Genomic DNA, 14,528 nt, shown 5'->3' on the forward strand with positions numbered 1-14,528 from the left:
AATTAGTTGTCTTAAAAGGGTTTTGTTATCAAGACTTAAAAAAAACTTTGATTAGACAAACATTTCTGAGTTAAATATGTGATATTTTAAGAGATACTTGTCAACAATCTAGGGGTTTAAATAAAGAAATCTGAACTTATGACTCTCATGGATATAGTGTAGAAATTATTTTATGAGGAGGAAGAAAAGCAAAAAATTGAGAAAACAAAAGCAAAATTAGGTAACTTTGTGTATCAAGCATCTCTCCTTTAGTCTTATGTAATTTTTTGCAAAAACAAATGCATCTGCTTTCCTCTTCGTACCTTCTGCACTGAAACCAAATGAAGAACGAAATGAACGAACACGAGTAAATCTATTTGATACATGTCTTCCATGATTCAAGACAACACCATGTATTAACTGTATAATAATCAGCTGTGGATGAGACAGACCTGCACGTGTCAGAGAGTGTGTGTGTGTGTGTGTGTGTGTGTGTGTGTGTGTGTGTGTGTGTGTGTGTGTGTGTGTGTGTGTGTGTGTGTGTAAGCATGTGAACACACCTGCACTGTGTAAGCTGATAACAACCACAACCTCTGCAGTCAGCACATTTCTGACGAACCTCATCGCCATCATCATCCAATTAGCAGGAAGAGACAGCTGCCACTTACAGATACCAGCTGAATATTTACTGCTTTTGATGCGTTTTTCATAAGTGGTAGCACTGATTTTTCTCATTGTGTTTGTCAGATACATTTGTGACACTAAACCAAAATCTAAATTAATTTTTATTCAGAAACTTCATTATGTTGTTTAGATACATTTGTCATGGACACAGTTGGCGCTGAAGAATCTGTTGGAGTGTTTCAGTCATAATTTAGCTCTTACATCCTTCAAATTTACAGATTTTACTGTTTATTTTGTGACAAAATCTACATATCAGATGACAGAGTACTTCATGAATCATTTAGCAAATCATTTTTACAACAGCACATTAGACAGAGGTTTGGAAGGGAGGTTGAGTGGAGTACAAGTGGTTGAAAGTTTGTTAAATAATAATATAATAATAATGATCTGCAGACAATGCCTGGTGATTATCTGAATATCTTCAGTTTCGTTTTTCATTTCACCGCTTTGAGGTAGAAGATGACTTTCCCCTCGTAGGGGTCGTGGATGTTTTCATAGCTGATCTTCTCTGAGACGACTCTGCACTGGACCTTGGCCTGCTTCTTTCCGACCAGGCTGAACCGAACAGCCACCAGCGGGTTGACATAAGTAGGCTGAAGAAAACAGAAAGCGAAACAATGCCGATTCTCATGAGAAACATTATAAGGATAGCTTTGGGAGGTGCATTAATCTAAGTTCCTGCTGGGACTAATATGTTTAGGTGGCTGAAACATAGCTACAGCCAGCACGTGATTAGCTTAGCTTAGCATAAAGACTGGAAGCAGAGGGAAACCTTTAGCCTAGTTCTATCCAGTTGTAGCCCCTCTGCAGCTCACAGATTCAGATGATTAACTTGTACAAAACCTGAGGTGTAGCTGTGGTTTTAATGCAGAATTTTATGTGACACATACAGCTTCAGATATCTTTTTATCAAGCTTTAGAGTTAGATGCATTTTGTCAACTGAAATGTTGAAGGCTTAACACCTTCAACATTTCAGGTAGTTATTCTGCCTGACTTTCATAAGCTCTTATTTTAATGTCATAAAAAGATTTTAATGCATTTTCAAATGCAAACCAAGTTGCTTACCTGTGCCAGTTTTCCATAGTAAGGGAAGTAGGAAGGATCCATGGTTCCATTGGTGGGAAAATACTCAATTTTGTCCACATTCTCCTGTCCACTCTGCAAACAAACATAAACAGAATTGCTGAAGTAGCCCTGTAATGAAGACGTCACACTTCAGACACTGTCTCTAATACATGCAGCTGTTGCTTACCAGTATAGTGCAGTTGACATATGGGGGAGCGCTGGAGCTGTTTGTTGGCAAAAAGTCAATGATCTGCCAACAAAACACAACATTTGCCTTAAGTTATGGTTGTTTAATGTGATTTTAAAAATGACATTTTTAAGCTTAAAAGTAAAATGTACCCTGTTCATCTTAATAATGACACACGGCATGGTGCAGTTGTAGCCAAAGGTCGGGTCCTCGATTCCTGAGCAGGCTCCCAGCATGCTTTGGTTAAAAGCACAGGCCCACTTGGTGTGGTTCGGGGCAGAGAAGCTTTTCTGGATGAAGTATTTCCCCATGGTGCAGTCGTAGGGGTTACAATGAAGCTGCTTGGTGTCGTTGTAGGCTGAGGGACAGGCGGAAGCAAAGATGTCACTGTTGTTTATGAAATATGAGAATCAAATAATTCTCCATTAAATAATATATTTAAACACTAACGCTCCAGGAACTCATGAAGGATTTTGGACATCCCCATCCAGCTGGCCTTGTCTGATGTGTTGTAGGAAATTGTAACGTCTTCCTCTCCATACGTGTCCGGCCAAACCATCACCCCTAAACGAGGAAACAGAGAGCTGATTAACAGGCACTGAGGTTTCATTTCTTATTGTTTATCTCTTTGTTGTTGTCGTTGTTGTTTTACCCGGAGACTTTAGCCGGTCTTGGTAGTCGGGAGTGTACGGATTTAAAGTGTACATGAGGACCCAGACGGCCAAAGAAAAGAGGCCCGTCATCACCACGTAGAAGGCCACATAATACAGACTGATGTACACTGTGGAGGAAGGAAGTGGATGCTTTTTATTGTTTCAAACACACCTTCAGGCTTCAGGGTGTCACGATTTTTGTACATAATGTTTACAGTATACAAGGCAGTTCTGCTTAATGTGAAAACGCAGAGGTCAAGGTGTCCTCTGCTGAAACGAGCTGAATTAAATCTGATTGTGAGATCAAACAGAGAACAAAGTGTACCACAGCAGCTGCCTTATCTCTGCGTACACATGCTGCAAACATACACCTCGCCACCGTGATTCGAAAAGGGCAGAAAAAGTCATGATGTCGCTGAGCTCACGTGTGTCTTTAAACAAACTCAGCAGCATGTATGTGATGCAAAGTGTGTTTAGATACCGACAGCCTCTGCAGCTCTGTTTCAAGATTTAACTCTAACATTTTTCACAGCTTGGTTTGATCTGGTTATAGTTCTGAATTCCTTTGCAGGTTTATATTTTATGCACAAAGGATTCAATGATCTTATAAAACATAATTCACTGTTATACATTATATATATGTCTGGGACAAACTCCACAAAACTTTTTTCCCAGGTTACTAAATCACCCACTGCCTTTAATTAAGTCACTGAATGTCTTATACTATTACAGGCTATTTTTTATCTTTAATTTTTGTACTTATTTCATTTATATGCATCTTTTTTATTGCCTCGTGTTTTATGTCTTGTGCAAAGCTTGTTGTATTATGTCGTTGGGGAAAAAAGTGATAAACTTGTCTTTCCTTCGAGAAAAATTTTGCAATTTTTCAGTTTTTGACATTCATATTTTTATTTGACGCTTTTTCATATCAATTTTGTGTCAACAAACCTGGATATTAGCACACAAAACTATCAAAAAACGTGAATATTAACACACAAAGCATCAGAAACCTGGGCGTTATTGCAAAGAAGTGTCAAAAACTTTGATATCAGCACAGAAAAGTATTGACGGGAATCTGAAGGGGCATTTTCTTACCCTGAATTTCACCTGACAGGCAAAGCTTTACTCCAACCAGCTTAAGAGTTTAAAATGTTATGTTTTGATATTATTTTTAATGCTTTAACATTCACTGAGCTGACTGGAAACTCTGCAGTTGTTTTTTCAACAGCAGCAGGCCATTCTCAATTAAATTATGCATCATTTGACAAGCAACTAGGTCAGTTAAAGGTCAATGTCAGTTTGGATGAACTAATACTAACACATTTTAAAAACATTTGCTAATTTTGTCACATTTTGAAAAACAAAAATAGATTTTTGTTGATACTGTGTGATTTCTTGAATCAATTTAAGTGCCAATCTTGTGTTTTTAGTACACAAAAAGCAATTCTGAGCCGTTGCTGGTGGGGTACATTTGGTAAGCAGCATTTCAAAATGATGTAATATAGACAAAAAGAAAGCTTATAACAACTAAAGTGCAATGTAGGACTGTACATCACAAGTAGACCTTCAGCAGAACTGGGTGAATGATACTTTCAAACAACGAAGCCACAAACTAGAGCCTCATTATTATGATCATGTTGCCAAGGTAATTTAAAGTTACACAAGAGAGGTTAAAGAAGTTGCATCTTCATTCCTACCCCATTTCTCCGGTGTTCTCCCCATAAAAGTCCCATTCTCCGAGTTCCAGATGAAACGGCCAAAGTCTTCACATCGCTGCCCACAAGTCCTCTTCTCCTTCAGGGTGGCCATGATGAAGCTCCAACACTTTCCTACCTTCACCCAACTCTACCTTTAGCTTCTTCTTCTCAGTCAAGACACCTACAGTCTTATGTGTTTCTCTTCTCTCCTGTCCCTCCCCAAAGAGGCCTTTATGTTAATTTCTTATGCCCAATTTCATTCTCTGTCACACTTAAAGCCAAAACTCACTCGTACATGTCCCTCCACAGTGTGATGTATGTGTTATCTCTTATTCGGTATTTATTAGGCTGTGATAAGGTGGGTTAACGTAGAAACAGGAAACAACCTCCTTCAATCCTTGGAGAAACCTCTGGGTCACCTTGAGCACGTGGCAGGCTGGTTACTGACAACGTGGACATGATTTTGTTTAAATGACTGGCACACACGCAGTGAAACTACCCAACTTGGCCTTGATAATTGGACTTTTCCTACTGAAAAGAGTAGGTACTTTAACACATTTTAGATCAAAAGTAATAATTTAATTCATGATGGGTGCAAAAAGTATGAACATTCCCCATCACATGAAGCTCTCAATCTTCAACTATTCGACCATCGACTGCTTCATTACCTCATTCATGATTAACAAGGATAAATTGTTCTGAGGAAGTGATAGTATGGTGGGGGTTTTTTAATCTGTCCAGTACATTTATGTCTAAACATTTACATATTTAGCTCTAAGCTGAGGTGCTAGCTTGGTTGTACATTTAAATTAACCATTGACTATAAAAATTGCTCATTAATTTTACGCACATAGACTAATAATTTCTGAAAGGATGGATAGACATAGAAGTAAAAATAAGTATTGTAAGCAAAGACAAAAATAGACAAAAATGGGGTGAACCTGAAAAAAAAATAGGCCAATGGAAATGGATTTGTTGTGGCATATTTAAATACGTAGATCTACTCGTTTTGTTAACTTCTAACAAAGAAAATGATGCAGAGGATTTAATGTTGGCTTTGTGAATTTTGGCCACACAAATCTGATGCTGCCTCTCGTTACAGAAAAGCCACATAAGAAGCTGATTGGCTCTCACTGCTGGTGAAGAAGGCACAGCTGATTCAACTCTGCTTGTATTTCATCTGCTGGAAGTTCCTAAAAGGAAATATGCACTGATTTGCTTTGTTTTTTTGTGCTTAAAATGTTTATTAGAAAAAACTAAATTAAGCACTTCTTGTATTTCAAAGATGTAAAACCGTCCAACGACTTCTGTTGTCAGAATCATTGCAGCTATTGAGACAAAATGAGTATTTTTTCTGGTTGCGAGAAAAATAAAGTTTTAACTGGCAAAGTTTGACCAACAGAGTCCAACACTAGCATTCTGCATTAAACTCTCTGCTGTGTCTCTCTCTCAGCTTTACAGCATTCCTGTCGTTACCAGCCCACTACATTCATGCCATATCTTTCCCTCCTCTCTCTCTCCACTCCACTGTTTTACACCACTTTTTGCTTCTCCTCTTCATCATGTTCCCTGAATCTCTGGTTCCCTCCTTGTCTTCTTCAGCGTGCACATGGAGGAGCATGGGATAAAGTATTACAGGGTTACGGAGTGGATAAATCCCTTTGCAGGAAGGTGATGAGTCAGGTAGATCTGCATGTGTGTCTGCATGTGTACGAGAGGAGGAGAAGGTTTAGCGAACCTCGTACACTCTGCTTCTGAATCCCTGCAGGAGGAAGGAATCCACATCACACCTCTGGAAACTGCTCCTCTCTGCTTTCTTTAGAGGGAAAGTAACACCTTCTCTCTGTAGCTTTTTGCTGCATCTCACACCTTTCTCCTCCCGTCCTCGTCTCATCTCCACTGTGTCACCATGGACATCGGTGGCCTGACGACAGTGGTGGCCAACTCTGCTTACATCTCGGCCCGTGGGAGCTTCGACGGCACCGCCAACCCGGCAACCAACCGAGACAAGAAGTACCACGCTCGCTTGAAGCTGCCTCACATCACAGTGTGTGAAGGTCTGCGGGAGACTTTAGATCTGGGCTTCCAGACGGTCTGTGTGGAGCAGCCCATCGGCAAACGTCTTTTCCAGGAGTTCCTGGACTCCTACAATGAGTATAAAGGTCCCTGCCGTCTGTGGAAGGATATTGAAGAATACAACAAAGCTGAGGATGAAGACAGAGTCAAGAAAGCGAGCAAGATCTTGTCTAGGTACATGGAGCCTGACGCCAAGTATTACTGCCCCTTTCTGCCAGAAAATGGCATCACAAATGTCAAAGAGAAACACCAAGAGGCCGGGGACGATCTGTTCAATGAGACCATGGATAGTGTGATGGACTTTCTCAAGGAAGTGCCTTACACTTTCTTCCTTGAGAGCATGTATCTGAAGAGGTTCCTGCAGTGGAAGTGGCTGGAGATGCAGCCCATGGGAGAGGACTGGTTCTTGGATTTTCGTGTTTTGGGCAAAGGGGGTTTTGGGGAAGTGTCTGCCTGTCAGATGAAAGCCACGGGGAAACTGTATGCCTGCAAGAAGCTCAACAAGAAGAGACTGAAGAAGAGGAAAGGTTATGAGGTGAGGAGGCTGACAGTGAGGATCTAATTACACCTGATTTCTGAACATTACACTGCACAGTTCTTGCAGTGGTTCTATTCTAGTTCTGCAGGTCTGTTATGTGCAGCATTTCCGTTGTCCTCCTCTCTAACGGGAGGCTAGATGGTCATTAGGCACATTTGGCAAACATGATTCGTCTCATCTGCATTAGTACATTTTGATCCCTTTGTGAAGTGACAATCCTGACATGTTTTATAAACAGAGCAGGCCTGGATCAGTCTTCTGCTCAGTCTCCAAAACAGAAACAATATAGTACACCTCTCTTCATCTTATTACACAAAGCCTTACAGTGCTGCAGTACCACTCATTGGCTTTCATGAAAAATGAGTATAAAGTAAGTGTAGTCTTGTTGAACTACCTACAACTTGCTTAGATCTTTAGTCTATTTTGATCAGGGCAACTTACATGAAACACAGTCAAAGAAAAAATGTCCTTCACTTACAACACATCAACACAACATGAGTGACGTAGAAAACAGCTTTGCAAAGACTAAGTTTAGTAGCTACAGATTACCATTCTGCAATATGGGAGAAAATTCTCTGGCTTGTCTGCATTTCTTTAAACCAATCATATTAGGTGTTACTAAGCCCAGGTTGTAGCAATGGTGCCCCTGCAAAAGAGCTACAGGGAAGACTTGCTTTGGTTGAATATTTGCAGCACTGTCATTAAAATAACTAATGCACCTATAGAACCAAGCAGGCCTACCTACCGTACTGCACAATCCCAATTCTGAAGTCCAAAAGTTGTCATTTTCAGCATGTCAGACAGTGTTGTTGTTTTCCGTACCAAATGGAATGTGCTGCGGAAATGATAAGCTGATACTTGAAGTCTACATTCAGTGAATCAGTCTAGCTACAGATTCATAGACAGGGGTGACGGGAGAAAGTGATGAAAACATCCAGTATGTACTCATATCTGCTGTTCTGTCCTGGCTGCAGGGGGCGATAGTGGAGAAAAGGATCCTGGCTCGAGTTCACAGCAGGTTTATTGTGTCCTTGGCTTATGCCTTCCAGTCAAAAACGGAGCTGTGTCTGGTCATGACCATCATGAACGGAGGAGATCTGAGGTTAGAGCTCCTACCAACAGTATATTTTTGCATTTTCCTGTTCAGTGTCATGTGTCCCATTTGATCCTACATTACTTTTAAGCATACCATAAGCATTATTAATGCTTTGAAATTGAAATCTCACATTTGACTTGGGTTTGATGTGATTTCATCATACCTTTGACTTTAACATATTGTTTATAATTTCATGTCAAGTGCTGACCCTACATTGTCTCTCTAATAAAAATAGATATCACATCTATAATGTGGATGAGAACAACCCGGGCTTCGATGAACCTCGGGCCTGTTACTACGCTGCTCAGATCATCCAGGGAATGGAGCACCTCCACCAGAAGAGGATCGTCTACAGAGACCTCAAACCAGAGAATGTGCTGCTGGATAATCAAGGTCAGACACTTATGTGCAAATATAAAGATGCACTCTTTGGTGTTTGTTGTTGAAGTGCAGCAATGAAATTAATTTTTAAGGGTTAAGGCTCATGTCAATCATACTGGGAGGTCAGCAGTAAATTTAAAGTAAGGTTTAGGGAGGTTACACTTAAGACTTCACATTTTAAAAAAAGTAATGCAGATACGTGAAGCATACTTTTACTCTGAGACATTTTATTAAAACACAGCAGTTACTCAAAAATTTCAAAAGTACAGCATATTTTGCAGCATAATTTTGATTTATATTGACATCTTTTTTTTATTACACTGAAAGACTACAAAAGATTGATTCAAGAACCTGTATGTCCCCCACAGTATTTAGAACAGCTGCACTGGTTCATTGCAGTAATAACATGAGAGAAGCAGAAGGCTTTTATTTTGAAAAGTACTATATTATCACTAATGGGCAAAATGACTGTTTTTCTTCAGTATTTTTTTTGTAACTTTCAAAATGTGAACCATGAGCTCATGCAACAACTGCTTCTATTGTGGAAAACACAATTAGATATTCTATTCTATTTTGAATTGTCACTTGATGTGCAAATTTTGTGTTTTTCTTTACATAAATAAAGACATTTCATCAGAAATTGATGCAGAAAATTCAGTAAATTTCTAAAATTCTTCAAATTCAAGAAAACATTTGAGTGCAACACACTTGCGTTTATAGAACTTATAGCACAGTTTTATTTAAGTGATCACAATAAGTTACTAGAAAAACAATGAATCAATTCCTGTAATATTTTTTATTCCAGATCCAAAAGAAAGAAAAGAAATTTTGCAAACATTACTTATTTCATTATGTTTATAAAGATATTTGTCACACAGAGACTAAAATCATGAATGTTCGTATTTCATCAATTAAAAAAAACAAAGAAAAGATGAGTTTTTTATGGCATTTACACCTTACCAACAAAATAACTTAAATTTAAATCCTGCACACTGAAAACAGCACAAGAGCCTGATTGGAACAGTAGTCCAATCAGTGGAGATGGGAGGCGGGATGAAGGAGGAGCAATAAATATGATTGGTCGAGCTGGGAGTCAGATTAAGGGGCTAACACATACAGTTTTCTAATAGAAACAGGAGTGAAAGGAGCAGAGGGACTTCTAAACATTGGCCCTAATTAATTTGACACTGCCTGAATGCCTGTAAGACACTGTGTATGTAGAATGGTCTGTGTATAGTTTGAGAAATTTCAATATTTGCTTTCTTGCTGAAAGCTACATAAGATTTATAGCTTTTGAGGGTAGTTAGCTAAGCCTAATGTTAGCATAAAGACTGACAGCAGAGATAACCAGCTAACCTGGCCCAGTCCAAAGGAAACAAAACCTACCACCCATCACCTGAATACATCACTAATGATGACATTTTCATTCTGTTTGTGTAATACACACAACAGTCAAAGTATGAAAGTGCCATTTTGCAGTTTTATTCTGACTTCCAGGAAACATGCTAGCCAACAATAAGCTAATCATCTGCTGGTTTAAACTTAATATTAGAAGAATGACTGTGAGGAAAGTAAATCAACATTTTCAACCCTCAGACACTTTCTGGCAACTTCATATTCACATTACAGCCCCTCACCTTGACACTTCACACATTTAAAACACTGTTTTCTCACACAAGGACATTTTTGAGTCAACTTTGGTATCTGTGACGTGCACAGCTCTTGACATTAACCGTCTGTTTGCTCTCTCAGGTAACGTCCGTATCTCTGACCTTGGCCTGGCCGTGGAGCTGGCTGACGATCAGCTCAAAACCAAGGGCTACGCAGGGACTCCAGGTACAGTCAAGAAAATAATCCACTAATGACGCTCGCCTGGTTACAGGTGATCTTAGAACAGGAACGGTGAGAACAACACTCACAGAGCCCACAGATTTACAGTGTTTGTCTATCTCAGTCTGTGATTATTAGGTAACATTTACTTGGTCACGTGTATATTGCATTTACCTCTACTACCAGTGTTACCGACTGAATTTTCCATCGGGGATGAATAAAGTGATTCTATTCTATTCTAAATGACTGAAAATGGAACTGTCCTGACTCCTTATGATATGTCACAATGATTAAATAAAGTATGCAATGTATAAATGTATACAATTTGTACTTACAGACAGATAAACACAGTATATATGTATATTTTCCGATTTTGTAAAAATTACATGAAGGATTTCACTTTTATAAAAATGGTTGAGCTCTGCAGTTTGAAGTACATCAGGTAATCCAATATCAAATTAACTTTAGAAAAGCCAAGCAAAGCAACTTATTTCTGAGTTTTCCTTTTACTTTAAGTGTCAGTAGTTTAAGATTCTTCTCAAGTAAGGTAAATTGCACTACCAAGAAAATGAAAACAGTTTAAAAAAAAAACAGAAATATTGCACAGAATTTGGTTGGTGGTATGTAAAAAAAAAAAAAAAAAAAAAAGGACACCTTGATGAAATGTTGCTTCTATAATACTGTATATTAGGTTCTTTATTCTGTGCTATGTAGACACTTTGTTCCCTCCTAAAGTCAAGTATGAAGCAGAAATGATCAAATAAATAGAACTCTAGGTGCAGTAGTACATTGTGAGCAACTCTAGCTCTGCTGTTAATGGAGTGAAATTATATTTTAGATCTGTTTGTTTACTGTCGCCTGCAGGTTTCATGGCTCCCGAGCTGCTGAAAGGAGAAGAGTACGACTACTCTGTGGATTATTTCACTCTGGGAGTCACTCTGTATGAGTTTCTGGCTGCCAAGGGGCCCTTCAGGACCCGAGGAGAGAAGGTAGATGTGCTGTGTGCCTCTTTTCTTTGTTTTTATTCCCTGAGCGACAGTCTTTTAATGTGTTCTTTCTTCTTGCAGCTCCTTTTTCTGTTTCCTCACCGTCCTGTGATGTTTAAATCTGTGTGGCGATATAGATTTTAGCAGTTCAGGCTCGCCAGCTTGTGGCCTGATGTTGATACTGCTGTGAAACATGGAGCTCTGACATCTGTGTACATCAATGTAGTTTATTTCATAAATTAGATTTATAGTGTGTACAGTCAGATGGCTTGACTATTCACCTGAATTCACCTTCATGACCTGCGAAAAGATAATAAATAAAAGCCATGCAGGTTCATTCTTGAGCTGAATATTCTCTTTAATATGCAGAATTCAGATGCATTAAAGAATAAAAGGACTAAAATGAATTTGGACTGAGGCAACAAGCCGGTTTTGCTCATCCTTCTGTTTTCTCCTGTTCAAGGTGGAGAACAAGGTGGTGAAGAAGCGGATTTTGAACGATCCAGTAACTTATCCAGAGGACTTCAGTGAGAACGCTCGGTCCATCTGCGAGGGTCTGCTGCACAAAGAGGTCGATAAGAGGCTCGGCTTCAAGGACGGATCATGTGATGAGCTGAGGGCGCATCCCTTCTTCAGCGAGATCAACTGGAGGAAACTGAATGCAGGTTAGTGTCCGACAGAAAAACATGAAGTCGGGATGTCCGATCATATTGACCCACTGATATTGGCATAAAATGTAACATCAATACTGTTATCGTTTTTTTTATTTTACCTAACATGAAAACCACTAAAATAATGCCTGGATTTCACCGGCAGTTTTCACAGTTGTACAGTATAGTTGTCACATTGTAACAGACCCACAGAGGGAGAGTGTGAACTGTTGTGTTGTTTGAGACAATTAAAAAAATATACATGCATTTTTTTCCAATACTAAAATTGAAGTAGTTTTCTTAATTTGCACAGACAATGTTTACATTTGGAAAGCCGTGTTGCATTTCAGAATGCATCCAGTGGTTCATCACAATAAAATGAGGCATGATGTGTTAATTCACAACAGGAGATATGTGATGTTACCTAAAATTAGTTAAACAGCCCACATATATCGGTATCTGTTGATATCGGAGTCGAAAATTGAGAGTTGGACAATATCAGCATGTTGGTTTTTGGCAAAAAAAAAAAAAAAAAAAGGCAATATCGGACATCACTACCATTAAGTTTCCCAGTAGTTTGCTGAAATCATTTTGTTTTTTGCATCTAATGTCTGTTATTTACTTTCTGTTAACTCAGTTTTTAAGCGTTCCAGCATTTTGTCTTACCTACGAATGGAATTTAGATTTTCCTACAGTACACATGTTTAATCATTTATATCAACTTATTGCTGGTGATTTATTTGGCTTGTGGTTCTCTTTGAGTTGATGAAATTCACATGTAGAAACAAGGCACTGTGAGTGCTTCACAAGTCAACAAAGTCTTCAAATATAGATATATGTGACTAAATCTTTTGTACCTTTTATAGACACTCTGTGATCTGTAAGTTGTAAATGATGAACTGAGGCTTCATGCTGTTGAAATTGACTTCAATTTTCCTTAAAAAATTTTTGGTTCTTCATAATGTTTTGTAAAAAGATTATTCCTTAAATGTGTACTTTTTTTCCCACTAAAACAAAGTAAAAAAATGTGGAGTTGTGGTTATTTATAGGTTGTTATGCTCTGATTATACTGGTTGGGTCCACTTGAGGTCAAATTGGGCTGAATGTGGCCCCTGAAGTAAAATGGGTTTTACACCCCTGGTCTATATTGTCATGACACATTTTGTGCAAAAGGGGGAAAAAAAATCTTCTCTTTTGTGTTTCCTCAGGGATCCTTCCACCACCGTTCGTGCCAGACTCTAAGACGGTGTACGCCAAGGACATCGATGACGTCGGGGCCTTCTCCACGGTCAAAGGCGTCCAGATCGAAGACAAGGACAAGGATTTTTTTGACGAGTTTGCTTCAGGGAACATCTCCATCCCGTGGCAGGAGGAGATGATTGAGATGGGGATCTATGGAGAGCTCACGGTCTGGGGTCCGGCCGGCACTTTGCCCAACGACCTGCGACGTGAATCCATCCTGGAGCGGCCGCCCAAATCCTCCACCTGCACGCTGTCGTAGGAAGCTGAGCTAACCACAGTGAGACACACCTGCTGCTAATGCAGGATTTTGCATGAACAGTTTTTTCTTGAGTACTTTTCGTACAAGAGTTTCAGCACAGGTTCGTGGTGGATTTTTTTTTTTTTTTTTTTACCGGCAGTGCAGCTCTAAACAAGAATGAGTTATTTAGAGTATTATCTGCACTTTGTCCATTTTTTTATTTACTGTTGCTGCAATGCTAGCCAGAGCTTCACAGCTCAGTTATGTAAATTTCAAAGTTCAGTTTATGCTATTTCTAATTTAGCACATACTTTTGTCTTGCACTTGTTTGTTTCTAACATTGTGACTTTTATCAGGGTTTTATAGGAATGAATGAGCCATCTGTGTGTGAGAATGAACTGCATTTCCGTCTCCTAACCATTCAGGTTTTATCTGCCTGCCGTGTAAGTGCACAGCTGCTGTCTTTCTGCACGTCTGTCATACATGTTAATAAGTAAACGCTGGAAACGACACACACATGAATAGAAGTGCTAAACATGACTTTTTTCTGCGTTTCCACTTTTTCGCTGCTCCAATGTGTTATATGAATTTCCCAGCTTCAGAAGTTTAAATAAGAATGTTTCACTGCTACTCTGGTGCTTATGAGTTTAAATAAATATTTTATTCCAAGTTTATGTCACTGGGTTGCTTGTTTCATCCAACTTAAAATACAAATAAACTTCATATAATCACATAAGACATAGAAAAACAGTCACAACAAAGAGGTGTTGTGCTCTTTTCGTGAAAAATGATCTACATTGATAAATATTAGTCCACTGATTTATTATGTGAAGTTTCAGTCAACATGCATACTAAAGAAATTATACTTTTACTCACCAGAATCCCTAAAATACCTCATTAAATCCACATACTACTGGCCAGAGTTCATAATTTTATTGTGGAATTTCAGTAAATCTGCTTTTTTCCCCTGCATATTGTGGAAATATGCAATAGACAAATAAACTTCCAAAACATCCAAAGTGATTTCAGGTGTCGAAAGAGATCCTAGCCTATAGGGCTTGTTTTAAAGTGTTAGCCAGTGGAGGGCGGTGTAGTCACATATTCCTCATCAACTCTGCAGCATCATGACCAGTCAGCGATCCAGCAGCCTCCACATTCTATTAAAACTCAACAAAAACACATCATACCCACTGATTTATCCTATATTATGTAGAATTTATCCATA

General features: G+C 38.9%; 2 protein-coding genes across 2 annotated transcripts; one reads left to right on the forward strand and one right to left on the reverse strand.

Moving 5' to 3' along the window:
* Positions 1–746: 746 nt before the first annotated feature.
* On the reverse strand, positions 747–4,513 carry LOC110949448 (ATPase H+/K+ transporting subunit beta). Its single transcript, XM_022191538.2, has 7 exons — positions 4,267–4,513; positions 2,569–2,697; positions 2,367–2,480; positions 2,069–2,274; positions 1,917–1,979; positions 1,730–1,822; positions 747–1,256 (listed from the first exon to the last, which is right to left on the reverse strand). The coding sequence occupies exons 1-7, from the start codon at positions 4,376–4,378 to the stop codon at positions 1,098–1,100; spliced, it is 876 nt and encodes a 291-aa protein (XP_022047230.2). The 5' UTR covers positions 4,379–4,513; the 3' UTR covers positions 747–1,097.
* Positions 4,514–5,647: 1,134 nt separating this feature from the next.
* On the forward strand, positions 5,648–13,972 carry grk1a (G protein-coupled receptor kinase 1 a). The gene is made up of 7 exons (XM_022191535.2): positions 5,648–6,877; positions 7,855–7,982; positions 8,212–8,369; positions 10,110–10,193; positions 11,052–11,176; positions 11,637–11,838; positions 13,032–13,972. The coding sequence occupies exons 1-7, from the start codon at positions 6,176–6,178 to the stop codon at positions 13,322–13,324; spliced, it is 1,692 nt and encodes a 563-aa protein (XP_022047227.2). The 5' UTR covers positions 5,648–6,175; the 3' UTR covers positions 13,325–13,972.
* The last annotated feature ends 556 nt before the right edge of the window (positions 13,973–14,528 follow it).

The sequence above is a fragment of the Acanthochromis polyacanthus genome, chromosome 2, assembly GCF_021347895.1.
Source record: "Acanthochromis polyacanthus isolate Apoly-LR-REF ecotype Palm Island chromosome 2, KAUST_Apoly_ChrSc, whole genome shotgun sequence".
NCBI lineage: Eukaryota > Metazoa > Chordata > Actinopteri > Pomacentridae > Acanthochromis > Acanthochromis polyacanthus.